This window comes from Pleurodeles waltl, chromosome 2_1 (assembly GCF_031143425.1).
Source record: "Pleurodeles waltl isolate 20211129_DDA chromosome 2_1, aPleWal1.hap1.20221129, whole genome shotgun sequence".
NCBI lineage: Eukaryota > Metazoa > Chordata > Amphibia > Caudata > Salamandridae > Pleurodeles > Pleurodeles waltl.
Genome location: NC_090438.1, coordinates 278,516,988 through 278,542,949, shown reverse-complemented (window position 1 = coordinate 278,542,949; position 25,962 = coordinate 278,516,988). Strand labels below are relative to the sequence as shown.

At 42.3% G+C, this 25,962-nt stretch overlaps 1 protein-coding gene across 2 annotated transcripts in view; it reads left to right on the top strand.

The window, feature by feature from the left end:
- MCF2 (MCF.2 cell line derived transforming sequence) overlaps positions 1–25,962 on the top strand; it is a 795,890-nt gene that overhangs the window by 225,537 nt on the left and 544,391 nt on the right. For both annotated transcript variants that reach the window (XM_069212449.1, XM_069212450.1), the window contains exon 3: positions 19,840–19,954. In XM_069212449.1, coding sequence (XP_069068550.1) covers positions 19,840–19,954 — 115 coding nt within the window. The remainder of the gene's footprint in view (positions 1–19,839; positions 19,955–25,962) is intronic.

The window sequence follows — 25,962 nt, the reverse complement described above, 5'->3', positions numbered from 1 at the left end:
GTTAACATTTTAGGGATTCCCTTACTAACCTTCTGATCAGATTAGCATGTTTGGGCTTCATGCAAAACAATTTTAGTCAACATAAATTTGGAAAAACATCTAGCTATGGCTCTATCAAAAATAATGATTTGGTACCTAGAAACAAAAGACAAAATTTACCAAATACAAAAATATTTTGTTGTACCTCTCCTCAGTATGGTTCAGCAACCTGTGATTTTCTTCGTCAGTTGGGCATCTCTTTGGTCAGCATCAGCAATGGACAGTGAAAGGAGATAGTTCAGAAATGGGGCCCTAAGCTACCTGAACCATTAGGAAGCAATGTCAAGGGGATAAGCATTCAGCATCGGACGTTTTAAGTAATAAAGATGGAATTCTCCCAGGAGGAGAATCAAGAGTACACGTCTTTGGTGGAAAATAGGAAATGAGAATGAGCACGAAAATGAGAATGATCAAAATGGGCTTAAGTCGCTTCTCAGCTGAAGAGTAGGAACAATGAGCACTTCTCTCTCTGTGCAGTTGGGCTAAGTCAAAATCGTCTAAAACACTTCCTGCGTCGCCATTGGTCAAGGAATCGTACATTTAAATTTAGTCCAATGGAATTAGAAATGCGAATCTTAGATATAACTAAACTGTCTTTCAGTTGTCTAAGATTGGCTCCTCTTCTCCTGTTCCCATCTTCAGGCTCGTCAACTAACATTTTTATTTCCATCTTTACTTCAGTCAGTGCATCAATTGGTAAATCCTGGGGACATCACCTTCTCACACACTAAACTATACAATGTTGCTTCTACTAGTACAAGATTTTCTAGCAAGCAGTTCCTCATGAGAACGTTAAACATCTGCTAGCATTTGGTCAACTCAGTAAAACAATGCAAGTATTAATTTCTCTAAACAGGCATTTTATGTGAATTATTTGAACAGTGCAACTTAACATGAGGCTGTGCAACTAAGCCCAAACCTCGCTAACTGAAGGCCTGCAATTAATAAAGCAAATTCATAATAGGTAATTAATATATTACATTACTACATTAATTTAAACATGGGCACATCAATTTATATTAATAAGCATTTAATAAGGACACTTCGTAATTACTGACGGCCACTCAAGTGGGCACATTATCCAGGTCGCACATTATTTTCTATATTTAGTCAAATTCGATGCAGATTCATAATTCAAAATATATGAATATTTATTAGTAAAAATTCAGCCTTCACAAGTGTGAGCACCCTCTAGCCATTGTGTACTGCATTCACAGTTACTGCCATGAAATGAAACTTCACTCATCTGGCTCTGGTACCTTCCCTGAGCCGAGGTCGCCAACGACTGCCACTGTCTTCACTGTAACTTAGGTTTCTAGTGGTTGTCTTTCATCCTCAGTCACCTTAGGTTACTAGGGGGTATTTTGTGTGTAGAGTATTTTGTTGAAATCTGCATATAACCCATTAATGTCCTTATTAGTTTCTGAGTACAGTGTGGCTACAGTGCCATCTGACCTGCATATTTCCTCTAGGGTCTTGGCTCCTGTTTTTGCTAATTATTAACAATGGTAATGCCTTACCTGGTGTATCATTTGTTGGATATGTTCTAGCTCTAATATACTTCTTTATGAATCTATTGAATCCATTAGTAGAATCATCAAATCTGGATTTTAATTCACAAATTCTGTTTAATACGTCCTTACCATTGCTAATGTCAAGGGCTTTTTCCAGCTGAACCATTTCAGATTACCTATCAGCAAGGCAAGTGTGTCTCAGAACACTCTCCTCCAAAGAAATACACTTGCCTCAACACTCTAAACGCCTTAAAACCCTCAGAGATAGCTTCCAAGATCTGTCTTTTGTGGCATCCTTGTGAAAGTATTGCAGAACCGCAAGCACATCACTGGTTCCACCAGCACATAGCCAGAGAGCGTGTCCCAAAGAAGGTTCAACTCCATTATCAAACCCAATGCTTTGTGGACAATAATAAGTAGTCTCTCACAATGTGCCTTGTACAGAAGAGAAACTTAAAAACTATGGGCCCGATTATGACTTCAGGGGATGGAAAAGCCCGTCTGCCGAAGTTCAGATGGGGAGGTTGCTGCCATTACGAGTTTCCCACTGGCCCAGCACTAAACGGCCTACAGCATTGTCTTCGGCTCATAATAGAGCCAGCGGCAATGCTGTAGCGCGTAGGGCATGGGCAGTGCAGGGGCCCCCTGGGGCACCCCGCTACCGCCATGAAATAGTTGGTGGAGAAGGGAGTCGTAATCCCCAAGGCGGCACTGCTTGCAGATTAATACTGCCAGCACTGCCAAACCGTCCTGTGGAGGAAAACTGGCAGTGCTGGTGGTCTGACATCGGCACTACCGTCATGGTCGTAATGTGGCAGTCAAAGCAAACTGATATGCATCATAGTAGGACCATTTAAAGTTCTGGGTCAACAGTCTAAATATAGTCTGGTGATGCTTGACGATTTCCTAAGAAGGTTTTTCAGCTGAAGTCATCATGGACAGTGGCACATAATTGACTTCAAGGAGGGGTTCCTAAATGGCACAAGCTGAAGCACACCATAACTTCTGTTTATCATTCTAGGAGCATTGACCTTATCAAGTATTGCAAGAATTGTTGTGGGTAATGTTAATGATTACCAACTCAGGCAGACATCTATTATTTGTGTTAATTAGTTGGAAAATGACAGACACTAAGCTGATCAGGCATTGGATGATTAGGAATATGGTGTACATCTCCCATTTGTGTTATTTTGCTGAAAAATGACTGCCACTAAGCTGACCAGGCATTGGATAATTAGGAACATGGCGTGGGAGGAAATAGCAAGAAGGTAGGGGAAAAAGTCAGGTAGCTTTAATAAGTATTTGAATCAGGTAGTCAGAATTTCTAAGGTCAAAGTTGAAGATTGGGTCACAATCAAACACACTTCTTAAGCTTTTAAAGGAATATATAATTATTTGCTGATTCCAAATTCTGGTGTAAACCCAGGACAAAGTAGTGAAAATGGAGAATGGAATCGTGTGGAACAAAAATAAGTTCCTGTTTTGCAGTAAGTAAGGAGTAAGTTGTGTGATCAGATAAGTAAGAGTCAGCCTTTGAGTGAGTGTGGAAAAGTAAGGGTAACTGGTACGGCTAAAGAATGGGAAATGGAGTTTTTGATGGTAATCAAGGAGATTGAAGGTGTAACCAAAAATTTGAAGGATGACATGATGTATTACATTGACACAGGCTTATATCATGCAACCAATGTATTTATTTATGTTATCATTGATTTGTGCATACATTTTGGAGATTACATATTATTTGTTTTTATTGGGTTAGGGAGGGATAGCGAAGCAGTGAGATCTTCTTTGTCATTATGGAATTCAGGACTGAAGTGTCTTTGGAATGTCACCTGCTTATAAAATGTTTTTGCTGGTTTTAGCAGCTGGTTTCCCTTCCAGGCAGTTACAGGTGCCCCAGGTGACTGGTGGTTATAAAGAGTTGTTCCTCTATTAAGCTTGCTGTTTCCCCAACCAAGACGCGCAGGCATTTTTTTAATGAAGGTCATGAAGAGAAGCATGATCATGACAAGAAGAACCGTGGCCTTCACCCCTACTCATATAGAAATTATTTTGGCATCTCTAAAGAAGATAATTGTACACCCATTCATGAAGAAATTGAGCTTGTTCTACTTAAGACCCATCTTAAATCTATTTTGGGGAAGATTTTAGAAACATTGGCGAAAATTCAGCTGCAGACCACTGTCTAAAATAGATTGTTTAATACTGATCAATATTTGGGACTCAGCTTTTGCCATCTGGGTTTGGAAAAATTACCTTTGTATCTAAGCAGGACATGGATCCCAAAGAACAGTGCATTCTTTATTTAACTGTGGGCATGCTGAAGCCTGCTCCAAAACACCATTGAATCCAGCTTGTCAGTGGAGAGTATTTAATCCCACACAAGATATCTCTTCCTCCCACTGAAGCCAAAGCATAGAACAGTTGGTGGACTGCATTCGCAAAATCATTTAACACAAGTCATAACTTGTGCTTTTACAAGGGTGTAGTTAATACCTACGTTTTGACTTGAATCACTTCTTGGAAGCCATTTTAATAGTGCCACAGACATTTTTATTAACTCCAGCTATGCGCTTCTAACATACATAGAGCAACGTTTACAATTGGTCTAGACAAACCAGATCTGTTTTCAGGATGAAGCACTCATTGCAGCTGTCACAGTCACTGAATGTTGCCGCTTGCTTCTACCCTTCGAGCAATGCATCACCACCTGCCTCACCACTCACAGATGGGCTATTATTATCAGGTATAACCCAGCTCTTTTGGGGAATTCCCACAACATACCAAAGGTAGGCAACTATTATACCAGGCATAGTCAAAATGTTGTACTGAATGCCACAATATTTCATATATGTGCTTCTATGCTCATGTGTAGCCAGTTTTGAAAAATATGCAATATGTCAAGGAAGTGTCACTATTATGCCAAGGATAGCAGATTTCGGAGGATTAAAACATGCCTCAAAGTTTCCTGCCTTCTGCTCAGCAAGGCAAGCAGTTTCATAGATTAAATGAGCATTCCTGTTGGCTTATGTTGCTTACATCATTCAGCACTCAAGGAGGAAGGCCAGAGCGCTGCTGTGACCCACTGAGCAAGGGCTAGACTGACCTGGAGGCGGAAGCAGTGAGAGAACGCCACCCAAGCACAGCCACATCTACCGCCAAAGGCCATATAAATCTACCGGCTAGTAGACAAATAGCTTCCTATGTCCCGTGTTGGAGCTTCCAGGAGAGAAGGAGAGACAACAAGAGGAGGATGCTGTTAGGACTACAACAAGCGCGTAGTATGGCAGAGACTTGGAAGGTGTGATGGGTGCACAGGGGTGCAGCAACCGGGGAGCAGCAGTGGCTGTGGCCGTAAGCCGCAAATCGTGAGCTGAAGAGCTGGAATTGAAATCGTCTCACTGGCTGCCGCTGAGTGTGAGCAACCCCATGAGCGAGCACAGGCCGCGTGAGCAGCGATAAATTCGACACCTACCATGTAAATCAACCCGCAGCTGAAGGAGGCGCGGCTGAAGGAGGGCGCAAGATTGTGTGAGCAGTACATTTAGGCTGTTTTGGCATCTAACTTGGCGTGCTTTCAGTGTGCTCAGCGACTACAGAGGTGAGAAATGGTCTAGGTGGTCCTGTGGAGAGGAGTGGCAGCCCTGGGGCTGTTGAGTGGAGTTGTGTCCTGTCCTGTCCCAGGGTCCATGGGGGAGACATATTGGAGAGACTTAACTGGGGCCTGTATTGATGTTTGTGCTATGAAGCTGGCCTTGCTCCTCATATTAATTTGACTGGTATTTAGCTTGAGCCTGATGAGTGGTAAAAGTTCTGACCTGCTGTTGTTATAGGGAGGAAACAGCATTTTGAGTATCAGGAATTAAAGAAGAAAGAAAAGCGCCCTGGCAAGGCGGTCAGTAGGGCCCCTGTTGCCGGAGGGAGATAGTGGTGTGCAGTAGATGCGGCCACTCCAGGTTGTGGTGCGGCTTGCAGCCTCATTACTCCTTGCGCTACCATTTGCCACAAATTGCTATTAATTGACACTAATTGCCATCTTAAAGTCATTGGCCTAAGCTATTAGTTATCATCTTGTAAAGAGGACTGTGAAAAAAATGAGATCTGGAGGTTTACTCCGGGGAAGAGCTTGTGCAAAATCAAAATCTAAATCTCTTTGGAATAAAGACTCCACATCCTCGTTTTTGAAAGGAAAGTCAGATTTGTACTCTTTGGGAAAAGGAGAAACCCCAGCAGGAGATTTTGAATATGAACTCTTATGGCGGGTCAAATGAATCTGTGCAGTTAGAAGGTATGGAGAGGTCTGTGGGGGATAGGTAATTGTTGAATCTAAAGATCATGGTGGCTGCCTCACAGAAGGATGCTTTAGAGAACTGCCAGGGCACCCTGAGGCCCCCTACTCTTGGCCTACTCTCCCCCACTTCCCTCTCTTAAATCGTATCCTTCTGTGCCTGTGGTGGTCATCACCTCCCAATCAACTTGTAGAGAGGTGTTGTCGCAGCAAATAGCTGCACAGGTTCGAGATGACGACTTTACCCTGCCAGACCTTAACTTAGAGCTATGTACGGGATATGGCTATGAAGATAAGGGGGTGACCTCGCAGTCTATGGTGGATCCCTCCTCTCCCTTCAGGGCTGAAACTTTTTAGTAGTACTCCATCACATCATCCTTCATTGATATCTGACTTGTCTGGCACCCCAGACCTTGAAGTAAGCGGAATATAATTTTGCCAGCCCAGAGACCAAGAAGTAAAAGTGTCAACTTCTTTACTGTGCTTGGAAAGACTTACATCTTCAATTTATGTAATTAGAAAAATTTGTTGGAGGATCAGATTGTGTCTTTGACATGGTTACAGCAATATTGAAAGAATTGATCAGCAACAAGAGGGATACATTTTCAGGACCTGGGGAACCTATTGACTTGGAAGGGACTCCGCTGTTGGGTAGAAAGACCCTCCATAATGAAGTCTGTTGTCAAAAAGATTTTGGCTCCCAGGCAGGAAAACCACAATTTAAGAGGTGCTTCAAAAAAGCCCTCTGCTCATATAGTCCAGTCGACTGTATACAATTTATTTTTTGATAACTCTTCAATTGTAAAGAATTCAAGTGAAAACCCCCAGGCAGTTGAGCAGGGCTCCGATTTTTAAATCTCATTCTAAACAGGTGCCAAGTACTGGTGAACTAAAACAAGTAAAGCCTGGGAAGTAGGAGAAACTTTGCAAAGGAAAGAAAAAAAAACCTTGTCATCGATTTTCGAAGAAAGGTCGAAGGAAGCTACGCTTTGGAGAAGTTACTGATATTTTGCAGTGTTGAGGGTCCTGAGCAAACTCCTTCCTTAGTCCAAGTTGTAGGTGACTCTATAAATAATGTCCCCTTAAGGCGTCGGTCGAGAGAACAATAGCAATAAAGGAAGGATACTATATGCTCAAGCGTCTTGTATCCCATCTTCCCTAAATCCAATGACTGTGCCATTCCTAGATTCTGGTATAAAGAGAGGTCATTTGGAATCACTAGAGACAGTCTGTAGAGGGCAGTGTGGACATCTGTATGTTGGATTTTATTCCTCTTTTCAATGGAGATTTAATTTTAAATAGGTCCTCATTACTTAAATGTTTTTCTGAAATTGAGAACCTGAGGTTAATTGAAGGTAATGACATTAATTTGGTCTCTTTATTGCCTTTAGGGCCTGGTTTCACATTAAGGGCAATCTTTCATTCTAAATTCAACTATGATATTAAAAAATTCTGAATGTTTGCAGTGTAAGGGGATTGATGTTATCCCTACCCACGAAGATGAGGGGAGGCAAATCTTTGGTGTGGTCCCTCATCGGAATAATGTAATGGGCAAGGGGCATTTAGCCCCAGAGGCTTGTTCTATTAGTAGATGGTCCCCGTTAGATTATAAGGGGTTGAAAGTCCACCTAGGCATACATGGTAGAAAGATATCCCCTAGGCATCCCCCTACTTTCTCTACCCAAGTAGTATATGAAGATGAATCTCTCAGATAGAATTGGCTACTGAGTGCCTTATCCAGTGCCTCCCAGAATAGCCACTTGCAATGTCCTTATAATTAGCAATGACCTAAAAGTCCTTTCTTGGAATGTAGCTGGAGTAAAGAACAGTAGGGAGAAGCTGCACTTTTTGGGCACATTGAAAGCAGACATGATATCTCCCCAGGGGACATGGAGTGAAGGGGGTCAGGTCTGTGAAGATTTCTTTACCTTGTAGTGTCAAGCAAAATCCTCATGAAGGGGGCATGCAAAGAGAGGGGTGGCTTGTCTCTTGTCTATCAGGCTTAAATGGAGGTATGAGTGTTATAAAGACCCCAGTAATTTGTTTATGGCAGTATCTTTGTTTATTTCGGGAAGTAAACAAGGGACTTTTTCCCTTCTGTTGATAAATGCTTGTATTCCCCCAGACACCGTTTATGATGAACTGCTATGTAAGGTTTTCTCTTATATTAAAAAAGCTGCTGAAAAGGATCACCCTCTGCACATAATACTTGTAGGGGATTTAAATTGTAAAAATATCTAACTCTGCCTTAGAACAGTTGCGGAATGCTGAGAAAGAAGAAGCCTTGCGGATTCCTCCAGCTATCTTCCCTCTAAATATAAGAACAATTAATAGAGGGAAAGTGTTGTTGACCCAGTTATAATGTTATGTTATAATGGTTTATATAGCGCCTAAACTGCCCAGAGGCCTCGTAGCGCTTAAACTGCCATGGCGGAGATGTACTGTTTATGTTCATACAGGAGTTTAGATTTTAAATAGCCAAGTCTTCAGATCCTTCCTAAAAGACATCTCTTGTGGATTAGATCTTATCTTGAAAGGGAGGTTGTTCCAGAGCAAGGCACCTTGATATGCTAGTGATCTTCCTCCCCTTCTTGCTTTCCTCGCTATTGGTACTATGGCCATGTTAGCTGAGGAGGATCTGAGTGTCCTGGCTGAAATGTAGACCTGTGCCAGTGTTTTAAGCATTTCAGGACCATTATCGAATATGGCTCTATGAAAGTGACAAAGGGTCTTAAACTGAATCCTTTCCTCCACAGGGAGCCAGTGTAGGGGTTCGATCCCTGTCCGTATCGAGTGTTGTCTAGGAGTTTTTAACAGCAGACGTGCCGCTGCGTTTTGTACCCTTTGCAGTCTTTGAATCACATATCTCGGAGAGCCTATAAACAAGGCATTGCCATAGTCAATCCGAGAGCCTATCAGTGCCTGAATAACCAGTCTTGTGGCAAAAAACTGTAGAATAGTTAAAACCTTCCTCAGGGTCCTAAGCAGGGCGAATGCAGTACCTGCTATTCTATTAGCATGTTGGGCCATTGAGAGAAGAGGGTCCAGCCATACACCCAGGCTTTTAATGAGACATTTTGGGGGTGGGAGGGTGGGGAACCCTCTCAATAGGCTAGAATTAACTAAGGGCATTTTATTTCCAAAAAACATAACCTCAGTTTTATCGTCGTTGAGCTTCAGTTTACTTCCAGACATCCAAGTTGCAACTGCTTCCAGACAAGGACCTAGTGCCATACCCATGTCTGGGTGGGTATTGGAGAAAGAGACGACCAGCTGCGTATCGTCTGCATAAGATACCCGGTTCAGTCCAAATGGCTCAACTATTCCTGCTAGTGGTCGCATGTAGATGTTAAAAAGTAGCGGACTCGGGCCGACCCCTGAGGGACACCACAATTACTGAAAGTACACCTGGAGGTATATGTTTTATCAAGTACCTGAAAGGACCGCCCATGTATAAATGAAAGGATCCATTCTAGTGCAGCTCCGGCAATTCCACATCCCCGCAATCTGTCTTTGAGGATATTTAAATCAACTGTGTCGAATGCCGCACTCGAGTCCAGGAGGATGATTGCGGTTTCAAGACCTTTATCCATCCTCTTCCTTGCTTCTTCTGTAATGGCAATCAGTGCAGTTTCTGTACCATGTTTAGGCCTAAAACCCATCTGGGTAGGATGTATCAGTTTTTTTTCTTCCAGAAACGTAGACAGCTGAGAATGTACATGCTTCTCCGCAAGTTTGGCTATTAGAGGCAGCAATGAAATCGGTCTATAGTTGCTCAGTATCTTAGAATCCAAATTAGTTTTTTTTTAAAGCGGCTTGACAATAGCCTGTTTCCAGTGGTCTGGTACCGTACCAGAAACTAATGAGGTGTTAATAAATTTCGTAATTATCGGACCTAAAACTGATGTTTCCATGGATAAGATCTGGGGGGGGGCAGGATCTAGCGGCGAGCCCGATTTCGTTAATTTAGTAACTCTGTCCAAACTAATGGGAGTGAAGTTTGTAAGGAAAATTTCCTCCCCAGCCTCCTGGTTCATCATCCCCTGATCTTTAATAGTGGAGTTGGGAAAGGCTAGATAGATGTTCTGAATTTTACTTAAAAAGAAGCTTGCCAGATCCTCTACATGCTGCTGTGGGGAGTCCCTAGTTTCTGACTCCTCACTTGGATGAATAAGATCTTTTAAGGCGTTAAATATCTCCTTGGGTGAAATAGCTGCTGCTTCAATTTTTTCAGAATAGTATGTCGCCTGAGTTTTTTTAATTTCTAAGTGATATTCTTGAATCATATTCTTGTAGTCCCTTTTCACAGAGTCATCTTGAGTGTATCTCCATTTCCTCTCTTGCTTCCTACATTCTCTTTTTTTCTCAAGTAGGCTTGCCTTGAACCAGGGAGCCGACTTCTTTCGAGGAATATTTGTTATATACAAATATATACAGTTGGAAAAGACCGATTGTATTATAGTTAACGGGAGGCTGCCGTTCGATTTTCCCATCAGTACTCATAGAGCTACTGGGGGGTTGTCTATCTTGGATTATATGGTGGTAGGTTGTACTTCGTTCTGTCTTTTGGGTGACCTAAAGGTTTACAAACCTCTGCTTAGTGATCGCAGCCTGCTAGCTTCCTCTTTGAATTTTAATATGTCCCTTACTAGTTCTTGGAAATTGGATAGAGCTGCTTTCAGTTTTAATAAGAAGACAGGGTGGACACATTCGGATTTTAGGTCGAGTATGGGTTTGAAAGTTAAATTAGAAGCTGCCCATGATATTTTAGATAATTGGGTAGGAAATGAAATAGAATGTTTTAATTCATTTATGAAGCAGATAGTGAGTGATGTTAACCAAAAAAAACTCAGTGGACTGAGCTAAGATGACCCCTCTTCCTCTTCTTCTATTAAACAAGGAAATAAATGCACTCATTAGGGATCAATACCTGACTTATGATCCTGATAGGAAAGCTAAGGTGCAGTTATGTTATTAAAGAGGAGAAGGGCTTGAGTAAAAGCCGTCTGAACAGAAAACAATGGGTTAGGCTCTGGATTAAATTAAGGGAGGCAGCAGTCAAGGGCCAGTCAAGGGCCAGTCCAGGAACTTTTGGACATTAGTCGGGGATGACTGTGGAGTAAGAGCCAGATCTCTCCAATTATCTATAGAGGAATCAAAATAGGTTACCTTCATTAATTGCCTTTATGCGATAAATTAGGGGGAGATTAATCAACCTTTAGTAAAGATGGACTCTCTCTCCTATGGTCCTCCGTCTGAAGAAGAGATTATGTTTGCAATTCAAGGAAATTAGTTCCTCTGCAGGAATGGGGCCCTATGAGATTCACATTTCTATATTAAAAACAAATACATTACTCTGGAGTAAAAGCCTCCACCTGTTTTTTATGAAGTGTTATGAAACTATAAAGATTCCCCCATCTTTGACGGGAAGTATCATAGTCCCTCTCTTCAAGAAGGGCGACCGTAACTTGCCAGAGAATTATCGCCAGAATGCTCCTCTTGATGCAGTGGGTAAAGTCTTCGCTAAATGTGTATTGGCTCAAATTAATGAATGGGTGGAAGAAAATAGAATCGTCCCATGGAGCAAGCAGGCTTTAGGTGTAGACATGGAACTCTTGATAATACAACTGCCCTTCAGGTATTAACTGAAAAATATGTGGTAGCAAGGGGTGGGGTCTTACCTTTATAGACTTCTCCACAGCCTTTGATAAAGTAGATCATTCTCTGCTGTGGAATAAGCTGTTGAAATTGAGTATGCCGGGCCCCCTTCTAAATTAAGTGATTGCTCTCCATTCATGTACTTTGGTGTAGGGTGCTTCTGGGTGGGGATAAGGGTTTGTCACAAGGTATTACCACCTTTAATGGGTTAAAACAAGGTTGCTTTCTAGCCCGCTCCTCTCCTCTCTTTATATTTGCGATCTCACAGACTATTTGTCTCAAAGTAAGGGTATTGCCCCATTTCTTGGAGGAAGTGCTATTGTTTGTTTGCTTTATGCGGACAACATAGTCATTTTTTATCTTACCCCCAAAGGGTTAAGTTGTCGCCTGCAGGCTTTACAACAATTTGCAGATACTCACCTCATGAAGATTAATGTAACCAAAAGTAAAATTATGTGCTTCCATGGGAGAAAGAAGCCGAACTATGAAAATTATGTATAGACCCTGGGTGCTCAAAAATTAGAAATTGTCAAATCGTATGTTTTCTTGGGGAAGATAGTATGTGGAAATTTAAGTGAGAAAGCACATATAGGAGATAATATTATCGAAGCCCTTTCTCAGTTTAAATGCTTAGGTGTGCTCTGTAAAGCCACAGGGAAAAGGCACTTTTCACTCGTGTTAGAGATCTATCGATCTAAAATTCCTGCCTCTTTGCTTTATGATTTAGAACTGATCAATGTCACCAAATGGAGTTTTCTAAATGTGATAGAAGGTTGTGTTCTTAGAAGCTTTGCTTCAGTACATATAGCTTCCTCCGTTGCAGCTCTATGGATGGACTTTAGTTTGAGAAGTACCTTTGTTCAGGGTCTTGCAGGGGTGGTGCACTGGGCTACATATCATGCAAAATATGATGATGGTCCATTAAGATCATGCATAAAGAAAGACATTTTGGGCACTCTAAAAGATAAATCATTAATTGAAAGGAATTTCATTGTTGCGACTGATATGTTGCAATTAGATCCTACGTTAGTTTTCTCATTATCAATACAGCAAATAAAAGCTAGTTTAAAACAAGCCACATGGTCTTTAAGTTTCCGTTTGGACGGAAAGGCATGTTTTAAGAAAAGGATCTGCCAAATTGTAGAAGATTCCTACATGGTAAACAAAGTGCAACCTTATATTCTTTGGAACCTACCCCATGGTCTGAGATGTTTCTGGTTTCTTTTAAGACAGGGTATGCTCCCATAAAATCCCTTGTTGGCTAAATGGTATGGCACTTCGCCGATCTGCAATTTGTGTCAAAGTGGCCTTCAAGACCTTAATCATGTTTTTTTCATATGTCCTGCTCTATTACTATGTTGGCGGACGCGGCTGAGACGTATTGGTCTGCAGTAGTCGCTTCTCTCTGCTCCAATGCTCTTAAATTCTCATTATGTCCCTCCAAATGAAATGTTTTGTTTCAGAGGTTTTAGCTTTTTAAAGTATTTCTTAAAGAATGCTCTGCTATAATTTTTAATTGAGGTCGTTAGGGATCTTCATTCGGCCTCTATTTTACTTATCTAGTAATCAGATAAGGCTTATGGTGTTTTATTTTATATCAGAGGTACGATAGCTACTTTTCTTATTTCTTATGTGCAATGATTAATCTCACTGTGAAATTGATAAGATCCCTTTTTGATGGTTAAGTTGAATTTGATTATCACTTCTTTTATATATGACAATTATTTTTCTTGTTTTTTGTAATTATTTTATGTGGACCTTTTTGAAGTTCCGCAACATAAATGAATAAATTGATTGACAGTTTCATAGCCTTGTCACACATCTCATACAATTTCCTTTGTGTGCCTAAATAATTTGTGTAGCTCTAATTAAAGGACAACGTGTTATATTATTTTCCTTCTTGCCTGCAGTTGTTTTGATATCTGTTTAAAAAGCCTGTCTGTATGTTCCTTTTCAAAATCTAGTATTTCCTCCTCTAGAATTTCATATTGTCTTCTTTTCCACCTTTCTCTTCCTACTGTTCTTGATTTTAATTGACTCCTTATGGTAGGTTTATAGGTCTCCCTTAATGTTATTGCATGAGGCACTGACAATTCATTTTCCTTAAAGTAGTTCTCCGAAAATAGCAGCAATCTGTCCAGTGTATCCTAGAAACTTCAGTTGCCATTCTCCTGCGCAGTTATTCTTGGGTGAAGACAACTCCATTGTCAGAGGGCAATGATCAGTTATATCTCTTGCTAAACATGTTGCATCTTGAAACTAAGGTGCTTGAGTGCCAGTAGTTAAAAATAGTCTTCTGGAATAGGCATTATGGCCCAAAGTAGAAGGAGAAGCTGGTCTCAAACATTTATCATGTAACCCCATGGCGCAGGCAAGCCCATCCAATTATGTGCACTTGGTGCTTTTCACTGGTGTTGGTGCTAATCTGTTTATCAAGTTCTCCATTACCATATTGTTCCACCTTCCAGTATCAACAAAGGCTGATACAAGTCCAACAGGAATGTACACAAGGTACGTAGTACACTGGAGTGAAATCCATGCATGATATGCACATAAATCAAGAGCAACCTTTCATTTTACCATGCTTTCAGCACTGCAGCATAGACCCACAGATACAATCTTGTTCTTTTCTAAATTAAAGGTTTCGGATTTCTTGACCAAAGTTGCATGGTTAAATTGGCTTATACTTGGTTGGCACGTGTAATTCACTAATACCTCCCTAGTAAAGTGGTGCAACATGTACCTATGGCCTGTTAATTAAATGCTACAAATGGCCCTGCAGCACTGATTGTGCTCCCTCTTAAGTACCCTTTTAAATTATGTCTCAGGCTTGCCATTGCAACCTATGTGCAGTTTTAAACTGCAAATTTGATGTGGCAAAATAAACCCCTTGCTTGGCCTAAAACTCCTTTTTTAATGCATATGTCACCCCTGACGTAGACCAGAAAGAGCACATAGGGCAGGATGCTGTGTATTTGAAAAGTTAGAGATATACTTTTGAGTTTTACATGTCCTGGTAGTGAAAAACTCAGAAATGTGTTTGTTACTACTGTGAGGCCTTAGCCTTCCCATGGGATAACATTGGGTTACGTTACTAAATTTAATAAGTGATAACATTTGTTTGGGCACAGGTAGAAATTCCATGTTTTGGGACTAAGGAATTGTAATTTAAAATCCTGTTTAATGGTAAAGTAGAATAAGCCACAATTCTGAAAACTCCACTTTTAGAAAGTTAGCATTTTCTTGTCCTGGCCTTTTGGTGCCTTGAGCGAAGCTTGTTTCCTGAGTCACATGACAAGGTGTGGTTGGCAGTTGGCCTTTCTGTATTCCTCTCTGACAGCCACAAAATAGAGGGACAAGACTTTGGCAGGATGTGTCATCCAAAAAGGATGGGGGGAGGAGCTGTGCACAGCCACAGTTGTACTTCAAAGACACTGCCTCAGCTCACACACAAAGAACTTCACACTAGCCTACAGTGACTGCAGACAGACTGGGACTGACCGGGACCAGGGCAAGGAGGCAGGACATTGCAGACACTTCACTGGGAGGAAACCTCCAGATGTTTCTTCCACTTCAAAACTAGCACCAGTAAAAAATTAGAACTCTCATACCACTCTTCAGTTAAATTCTGGACATGTGGAAGGACTCTGAGGACTGTCCTGCTGCCTGTGGCCTGCTGTGTACTTCACAGGACTGCCCTGCTGCACCAACAGGACTGCCATGAAGCCTGAAGCCTGCCCTGTGTCCTTACATGACTGCCTTGCTGGTTGAGACATGCTTTCCTGCTTGAAACCAAGACTTTCAGAGTGACTCCAAGGGGTAGTTGACAGGCTTCTTGATAGGAGCCTTAGCCAGAGAAAAGGCTCCAACCTATCGTGAATATGTACCTGGACCCAGTCTGAGTGAGTCCTGAACATGACCCTCCAAGTGGTACTACTCCAGTCCTGGATCCTTGAAAGTGATGCTAAAGGTGCCCAGATAGCATAAATTAAAAACTTTGGACTTAAAAAAAAGGTCTGCCACAAAGTGCTCTGAGAACAGAGAGGAGACCGGGGTCTACCTGCTCACCAATCTGCCCAAGGTGCATCGCCGGTTGTCCTGGCTTTGTGGCAGCTTCGGCTACGTCCTTTCCACAAGTCATGTTCAGTGGCTCCTCACAGAAGGGGTATCCAGCCTCTTGGAGTCCCTGCTGGCTACAGACTACAATTTGGTACTTCTGGACAGTTTCAACCTCCATATAAGGGACTAAATCTGAACATAGAAATTTTCACCATGCCTCCTCCTTCTCTTCAGACACCTCTGGCTGCCTTGCCCTGCTGAACTTTACTTTCTCAGATATTTTTCTTCTAAAATCCTTGTAAGTCTGAAGGTAAGTGGAGACTGGGCCCAATCCACTTTGTGTATCCAACCCATGCGCTATAGTCATCGGCCATAACTTTAGACTTAGCCCTGGTCTTGCATGACTAGATGTTTGTGCTTTGATCTTTTAAGTGATATTTTCACTTTAAAGCTTAAAAATTCATAACTCTGATAATACTGATTGGATTTTTGTCATTCTAGTGTCAAACAATCTGTTAAACTTTATTTTTCAAAATTTGTGTTATTTTTTTCTTTTGTTGTGTTTTCACTTTATTACTGTTGAAGTGCTGCATAAATACTTTACACATTGCCTCTAAATTAAGTCTGACTGCTTTTTTCCCAAGCTACTAGAGAGTTAAGCACTGGTTAATTTACTGACTTTTTGTAGTTCACCCTGACAAGGATTGTGGCTGTTGCTTGAGTAGGGTTTCACCCCTTTAACCAACAGCCCAATTTCTCACAATATGTCATCAAAGATAATATCCACTGAACTATTCATTTAGTCGTATCTGACATGTCAACCATGTTTGCACCACCTGCCTTGGGTGTCTCAACTCCCTTCTCCCTCACACCACATAGCCAGCATTGCATCTTATCTCCAAATAATGTTAATCACCACCCCACACAATGGGTACAGTGAGCTCAAAACTGCCCAGCTCCCTACTGCACGATGCATAGTTCTCCCCAACATTGTCAAATACCTAAAGTAGTGTGACAGCACCCTATTTTTCATGCTAGATGTTAGCAAATTCCAGGTTAATGCGTGGGAGGGAATGGGTTTTTCCAGCCCCACAAATCGTCTCAAGATTCCCTGAGTATGATTTAAAAGTTCTTTTGAACCTAAAGATACTAAATTATCCTGTAGTACATGGACTGTGACGTATAATGAGCTAACAGGATGTATCACAAATCTCATCCTAAGTGAGCAGTGCACCACTTTTTTTACACACCTCCACATATCATGTCTATGCCCCTATGGCAATAAATATCAGACCAGTTCAAGTTGCCCAGTGTAATTTCATTGATCATTGTGCTCTCCCATATGCATTCCAGTTGCTTATGTATTTCCGCCTGATCACGTCAGGTAAGCTTCTCAGCCTGCTAACACCAGCGCTGTGAAATACCATGATGTCACTTTTACAATTACATTGTAACTGGGCAATGAATACCATTCTATGTAGGAGTTTTTCTTTTCATAAAACTTTATTCACATAATCAAAACCTCCTCATTTATTTGCTTTTCCATATTAAAGTCCACAAATAGCACTTTGGTTGAGTTTTCATATCGGACCCCTCCTTGTTTCCTGGTGGACACAAGTATATCATTTAATTTCTCAGTATGGTAAGTCATCTCATGTTGGTGCTAGGAATATTATTAGAATTTCATGGTTGTGGATCATTGCACAGAACTAATATTCCCAGCACTGTTCAGGAATATGTGATACTTAAACATTGACTTAATCATTGTTTTGGGAGGGCAACATTCGACATGTTGCTCAATATAAAGTCTGGTAATATATTATTTTGCATATACTTGACTTTCTTCTGTAATGTGTGCTAAATAAATTTGTGTGGTGTTTCTTCACAAAACGGTTGACGTTGTTTAGGTGTATACATACACCATCTCAAAGCATTTATAAAGCACTACAAACCCACAGGTATCTACGTGTATGCAAAAACACTCCAGGGCACCCACCCACCATAAGAAAGCTGTGGTTTTAATAACCATTGTTCTGAAGTGTGTGTGGTGGACTTTCTATCCTCCGAGGGTCAGCATGAAAGCCATCTTAGTAGGCCAGATACTGAATTTCCTGATCCAGGGCCAAAAGGTGTGGAGTCCACGAAACTCTGTTTTCCTTCATCCAAAGACCCCAAGGCAAGAGGTGTGTCAAATATACTTCATCCCTCGGATGATTTACATTATGTCCTCTTTCTGGAGTGTTTGTTTATGCCTTGGTTGAATATCCGGTATGAAACCATTTTCCTAGGCAATGTAAATGTGTTCCTTTTTATAAAGGAGTCCCATATTCCAACGAGGGAAAGTCATCTCCGCTCAGTGAATGGGCCAGTTCAAATTTATTGGCGGTTAATTGGATCTTCCACTTTATAAGACATTGCCCAACCCTGCAGCAAATGTTGGAAATCCCAAAACGTGCATCAATTGCATTTTTTAAAGTCACCTGCAACGCTCTTCTAAGCTGTGCTGTCATGCCCTGTGCCTGTTCATCCATCTTTGAGACAATGGCTACTGCCCTCTCCACCAGGGCTAGGATTGATTGTTGCGACAATATAATTCTAGTGACATGTTTGTCTATGGGCTGGTGGAGTCATTGCCTACAGCTTCCCCTTTATAAAAGGTCTATTTAGTCTATTGTAGCCGTGATCTTTCACCACCATTATGTCAAGAGGAGGATCTATATGTTTGTAGATCTGTGTAAAGCTTGTACGTGTCTGGAGGAGTGCATTGTGGAGTTCATTGAACTCCACGTGTGTGTGCCCAATAGTGTCTAGATTAGTGTGATTGCTGTCCAGCCTAAACTTGAGAGCTTGGGCATTTAGCTACCTTTCCCCCTGTTCCTAGAAATATGGTCCGATGGTTTGGGAAGATTTCTGCACGAGTCTTTGAAAAAGCTGCATTGCCTCTACCAGAGTTTTATCAACTCTTCTAACTTTTCATGGCCATGTTTTGCATCCCATAACAGTTGTGACTCCTGTTTTGGAGAAATCAAGCATTCTTCCTATAACAGCCCACCTGGTCTAGGAGTGAGGACTGTGTTCCAGGATCCCAGCATGCACTGCATCACGCAATGCCAACCCCCAAACAGAATCAGTTTGTCCCACCACATTTGAAAGTTGCAGATACTTTGTTCAAGGACGACCATAAGTAATGGGTCACCTGACCAGAACTTCGAAGCAAAATTGAGAGAAAATGTTGCACAATATTGTAGCTGAGGACTATGCACGAGGGATTGGAACTTGGTGGTTGCTATGTCATATGCAACCAATGACTAAGCCTGAGCCAACATCCTGAGGAAAGCGCTGCTGTGATTGTCCCGTAAGCAGAGATTCCTGTGTACCCTTTGAGAAGACACATTTTTCAGGCGGACAGCCCTCCTGCTGCTGAAGTACAGAGTCTATGCCAATGACAAATCCTATAAGAGCCCTCATTAGCTACTGCTCGGCTTCAGAGCACAAGGTTTCCTCCTGCCAACTGTTCAGGAGTCGTTTATGATCTTCCTCTGTTGCTGCACAGTGCCATTAAATTTACCCGCATGAAATTGGGAAAGTTGATTTTGTCCCTGAAACAAAAATACATGTCTGCTACGGAAATGTAAAGACCGTCAGATCAGAGGCATTTGTTATATCTGTGCGTTTTCTTGAATGTAAGTGACATAAATGACATGGGGCTGGGTTATTTTAGGACGAAGAGTGGTAGTAAAAGCAATCCCTAGAACGAGAGTAGAGACACCACTGCTTAGTGACAATTTGTTGCAGCCACCATAGTGCTATTTTTTCCCCACAGACTTTTTTGCTCTTAAAGTGCTTGATAAGCAAAATGAAAAACTTTAGGTATATAATACAAAGTGCCACATGTTTTCATGGGCTCATTTATTTTAGGAACATGACATAGCTCTAATTAAGAACCATTTCCATGTACATATTCAGCCTTCTGCACCGGAAAGTGAATGATTCTAAAGCTATCTTCTCCAGCATCATTTTTCCCAGTGCCGTCACACTCTATTTATTAGAACTCTGGTGTTGATAGCCAGTTGTTTTGGGAAGAATACGTGGTATATTTGGCTTGATACTGTAATGAGGCTTTTGTCTATGAATCTCCTGTTTAGTTATTGACCAGCTAGGAGCCAATCAAAATGCATCACTAATTATCTGGAATTGCAAGTATTCACTAGTTACGGTCTTGTGTTTTTTTTTCTTATCTGAAAAATATGCACATTTAATGTGGTTTATTATGTCATCCAGGTGGGCGAGGGAAGGAAGATTGCTGGATAATAACATGCCCGGAGAACTCTACTTTTCATGAAGCACCAGAAGCTATTTTAAAGCAGGTGTTGTCTTACCTAACTTCAATTCCAAGGTATGGCTCCCCATAAAACCCTCCATAGAACCTTTGCTCATGTGGTGAAACGTGCAAGATTCGAGCTTCTGTGCAATTTAAATATTGTAAATGCTGGGTGCATGTTCTTTTAGATGCCTAAACGCTTGTAATCAAGTAGAATTCTGCAAATAGTTTGCGTGAATGCAGCTACGTAATCTAAATATTGCTGTGAATGTATACTGTAAACATGGTGTTTACAATGTTTTGCAAACTGCAGGGAATACTTTCTAGCAAAAGGTTGTTCTTTTGTCTAATAGTGCAAAAATGTTCCAAAAAATGTCATAAGTCCTCATATCTGAGCCAAAAAGCATTCAAACAAAATATGGTGATGGCAGTACCATTAACATGTTTTCAATTAAAACTTAGACTGTGTTCTTTTAAATTCATTTAATTTTTAAAAGGGGATTTTGAAAAGTGTGAAGGTGAGCGAATCGACAACTAAGCCATTGTATAGTCTTCTATAGTGATCTAAAGCAAAAAATATAACATGCGATTAGAATTCTGGGCTTAGCATATTTAGCTGCAATAGCTGAAGGAGCTCATGTAAAGATAATAAAGAGTCATTGAAACAGTGCTTAATTTGTGCTTGTTGTTTCCGGTGCTGAGCACCGGCACTTATTTTTGAGGGCCGGCACTTATTCTTCTGCCTCAAGCATTTGCTGCAAGCAAAAGACACATATGGGAAAGACGGAGGAATAGAAAAAGGAAAAAGCGTCACAAAGGTAGAAAACAGAAAGCTGCAAGAGTGAGTTTAAGAGGAAGGGAGTGGTTTAAAATGGATTGAAGAGGCCCGAGAAGGTTTAAGGATTACGCTTCCTCAGTATTCCGTGCTCGGACATTTAAATGCAGGAGCCGTATTTCAGAGGAGAGCTCTGGGCACCGGCACGTTTTTATTTACAAATTAAGCACTGCATTGAAGGATAGGATAGAATAGAATTAATACATAGTGAACGCTTACAGAACTGGGGGCATTTAGCAACTATACTCAACCAAAAGAACTACGGTCCGGAGACAGGGCTTCTGATGAGGGACCTCTGGTGTGATGTTTCTGATTTCTTACCGGATTTCAGGCTAAAAAAGCTATTGGCTATGAAAAGCATGAGAACCTCGGAGAAAAGTCTATCAAAGATGTTTCATAGCCAGGCTTATCAGAAGCTTTTCAGGGACTCAGATTAAATATTGGATGCAGCCCTTCTCTGGTTATAGCAACACCTACTGGTGGCTACATTTACCTGCCTTATTGAGAATACATCATAAAAGCAGTGGCAGCAATGGGCGTGGGGCATATAGCATTGATGCCCCCTCATTTGACAGCCCTGTTCATATCTGAAGAAGAATAGTAGTGTGATGAACACTATAAACCTTATTTAAATCAAGACAGCCTGGTGTTGGAAGCCAGTACAAAGAAGCCAAGACAGGAGTCTCTTTGACCTCAATGGTTTCCTTAGCTTTTTGTAAGCCACTGAGTGCAAAAAATATTTTATTGAATCAGGCAATTTTTCTAGTAGATTGGATAAGGATGGTCTTGCCACCAATGACTTGCAAAAAGGAGGGACTACTGCAATTTTGCTAACAAAGAAACTTCTGAAATACATTTGGTAGTGTTTATGCTATCTTTGATATCTGTTAAAATAATAACGTAAAGTGCCTACGCAGGATCCGAGTGGTGATATGCTCCAGAATGTATGAGATAATGTGCCCATCAAAATTGTCAATAAAAAAGGAAAACAGTCAATTTAATATCCCTTCGTGAGCAGATCATACTTGGAAATGATGAAGGATTATTAAAAATAAAAAAACATTACAGTACGCAAAATCGCTGATCATTCATTGGCAAATAGAGAATTAGCATAGAGCACAGTTAAGTGCTGAAATCAATAGCCGAACCCAGATATGGTCTTGCATTGAACAGTTACATTTGAGATGAAACATTCCTCCTGAGTTCACTGGGCACTAAACATTTCATGTGTGCAAGTTCTTTTGTGTGTAGAGAGAGAAGAAATGGACACACAATCACATTTAGAATTCAAAATGGGGCCAGGCTTAGTTTGGGCCTAATGAGATCAAAAGTAGGAAAACATGATTCTATAAAATGTTGTGTAATTGTTTTTGAAGCAAAACATTCATGTTACTAAGCAAATATTAATTATTAGAAACATCTCTACTTCTGCACTGAAAGCAAAGATTTAAATAAGGAAAACAGAGACATTGATGTTAAGGTACCAACATGGAGCAAGGATATCCATTACCGATAATGAAGCCGAGACTGAACCTCATCTCTGGTAAATACAGAACCAAACAAGGGGTGTAAAAAGAACGATAAATTACGACTTGTCTTCGGATGTTAAATGTCCTGATTCGAAGACTCCTTCAGCTTAAGCTGCATTACATGAAGCTGCCATTGTCACCCACATTAGACCCTCAGCACATACAAGAAGAGTGGAGTTCCCCTCAGAAAACTGTGAAGGGGCAGCCCTGTCATAATCTTTCTGAAAGAATTGAGCTATATTACTCACAAAGAATATAAACCTCAACAAGAAAATGCCCCCATTCCATGTGCGAGTGCTGAGAATGCACTGAAGACTGTGCTTAATTTTAGGGGCGGCTCCTCCACTATGGTGAAGGAGCATCGCCCGAACTGACGAAGGCAGAAAAATAAAAGCATAATGAAAGTATTTGACTAGCCCTTTATTTTTCCATCTTTGAGGGCGGGGCCAGCCTCCTCCACGTCAAGTGGAAGAGGAGTGGTATGTGCGCTTCTAAGTGAGCATGTCAGTTTGGTCGGCTGTACGATGCTGGCCAAACTGACATGTGCACTTAGAAACTCTCCACCTGGCTGTATTTTACAGCCAGGTGGAGGCCAAGTGCAGTGCCCCACTCTCCCCTTGAGCAGCATTTCTGCCCGCTCAGGCCAATCACGGCACTTCTTTCATGCTGTGTAACAGCATGAAAGTAGCCGCGTGATTAGTTGGGAAGGGAAGATGAGGTGTTTGGAATGGCGCAAAACAGAGGGGCAGGTAAGTTTATTTTTTATTTTTTTTAATTTAACTGCCCCTCCCATGCCCCACGCTCCACACACTGCCCCACCACCCCACCCCTTCCTGGTAGCAGCCACGACTGCTTAAATTAAGCCAGTGGTTTATGGAGGGGGCACCAGCACTTATTTTTAAGGGCCAGCACTTATTTTTCTGCATCAGGGATTTACTGCTAGCAAAGGACACATATGGGAAAGACAGAGGAAGAGAAAAATAAGAAAGCGTCACAAAGGGAGAAAGCTGAAAAAGTGAGCTGGAGAGTCAGGGAGTAGCTGTAAATGCATTAAATAGGACCGAGATGGCTTAAGCATTACGCTGCCTCAGTATTCTGTGCTTGCACATTTATTTGCGGCAGCCGCAAGTTTCAAAGGAGAGCTTTGGGCACCAGCACGTTTTTATTTACAAATAAAACACTGACAAAAGATCCTTTAAGTTTCCCACAAGAGTTTCAAAAGAGGCTGATAAATCCATTATATATTTATATAAAGCAGGTAAGTTAGAGTGTTCTTTTAGAAATCTTGAGGCAATGGTAAGTTGACTGAGAAGAGCGATTAAAGAAAGCTCATGTTAACTAGAGTAATTGGTGTATTTCTCAAGTGCACTAAGGCTTAAACTCCCTCAGTTTCCACCACTTCCTTTAAATAGTTTTCAGCAGCTTCCCTATCTGCTGGGAAAACCAAAAATTTTACTTTTATTTAGTGTAATATTGAGTTTACTTTGATGGAGAAAACCAGTTTCTTAATACTAATATAACTATTGTGGTAGTGTAAATTAAAACAGTTCTCAATTTACATGTTTAGGGGGTCATTACAACCCTGGCGGATGGTGTTAAAGCGGCGGTAAGACCGCAAACAGGCCTGCGGAAAAAAAAGGGAATTATGACCGTGGCGAAACCGCCAACATAGACAGCCACTTTAACACACCGACCGCCACGGCGGTACAGACAAGCAGCGCGGCGGTCACCGCCAACAGACAGGCGGGAGACAAAGTACTGCCCACAGTATCACAACCTACCAATCCGCCACCTTTTCCGGGGCGAATTCACCATGGATAAAAACACGGCGGAAACAGCCATTTAAATGGGAAAATGCTCACCTCTACACACTCCACGAGGAAGGAGGCCACCATGTAGCCGGAACTCCAAATACTCCCTGCGATAGTCTTCCTGCTCCTGTACGATCATCATCAATGCCAGCACCGAAGACAACGGTGAGTACTGCACCTACGACATAGGGGAGGGGGGAGGCAAAAGTCAGGGACACACACATGCAACACCCCCACCCCGACCCTCACCCACTACAACACACACACCAATGCATATCCAAACAGTACAGTAACAACCCCAATACCCCCCTGAAGAATGCAAAGACAAAAGGAAATGAGTGCAACCATTGTAATGTATCAAAATACAGTAAGAAAATATATACAGATATAATTTCACATTCAACAAAATATACATCACGATTAGTAGTGCAGGTATGCACCATTCAATGTCCGTGGACCACTCGGTCCAAAATGCACGGGCGAGGCCCACACACGATACCTAAGCAAAACGGAGAGAACACTGCAGGGGCATCAGATCGAAATACAACAGGCACCTCAGGGGGAAGGGAAGGGAGGGCACCTCAGCCGGATGAGAGCACCACGCCAGATCCAAGAGGGGGCTCCATGCCCATTGATGATCCTGGGGAGTGCAAATCCACAGTCTCTCACGTCTCTACAGTGGGTGGGTTGCCCACTGTACCATCCTGGGGAGTGCAAAGCCACAGTCTCTCAAGTCTCTACAGTGGGTGGGTTGCCCACTGTACCATCCTGGGGAGTGCAAAGCCACAGTCTCTCAAGTCTCTACAGTGGGTGGTTTGCCCACTGTACCATCCTGGGGAGTGCAAAGCCACAGTCTCTCAAGTCTCTACAGTGGGTGGTTTGCCCACTGGACCATCCTGGGGAGTGCAAAGCCACAGTCGCTCAAGTCTCTACAGTGGGTGGTTTGCCCACTGTACCATCCTGGGGAGTGCAAAGCCACAGTCTCTTAAGTGGATAACAGTCTCCACTGGTTCTGGAGGGGGACTGGTGCCCAGAGTGCTTCATCCTGTGCAGGACAGACTGAGTAGATGCATGTCTCCCCTGGTTCTGGAGGGGGACTGGTGCCCAGAGTGCTTCATCCTGTTAAGGACAGAGGTAGTGAATGGATCTCTCCACTGGTTCTGGAGGGTGACTGGTGCCCAGAGTGCTTCATGCTGTTAAGGACAGAGGTAGTGGATGGATCTCTCCATTGGTTCTGGAGGGGGACTGGTGCCCAGAGTGCTTCATCCTGTGCAGGACAGACTGAGTGGATGCATGTCTCCACTGGTTCTGGAGGGGGACCGGTGCCCAGAGTGCTTCATCCTGTTAAGGACAGAGGTAGTGGATGGATCTCTCCACTGATTATGGAGGGGGACTGGTGCCCAGAGTGCTTCATCCTGTTAAGGACTGAGGTAGTGGATGCTGTTCTCCACTGGTTCTGGAGGGTGACTGGTGCCCAGAGTGCTTCATCCTGTTAAGGACAGAGGTAGTGGATGGATCTTTCCACTGGTTCTGGAGGGGGACTGGTGCCCAGAGTGCTTCATCCTGTTAAGGACAGAGGTAGTTGATGGATCTCTCCACTGGTTCTGGAGGGGGACTGGTGCCCAGAGTGCTTCATCCTGTTAAGGACTGAGGTAGTGGATGCTGTTCTCCACTGGTTCTGGAGGGTGACTGGTGCCCAGAGTGCTTCATCCTGTTAAGGACTGAGGTAGTGGATGCTGTTCTCCACTGGTTCTGGAGGGGAACTGGTGCCCAGAGTGCATCACTCTCCCCGTGACGGTCCCAGTTCGGTCACTGCCCCTGCCGCACATGGGCTAGCGGTGCTTGAGTTGGGGGTGCTTGCCCTGTTCAGCGGTGCTTGACTTTGCTGTCTCTGACCTGTTCAGCGGT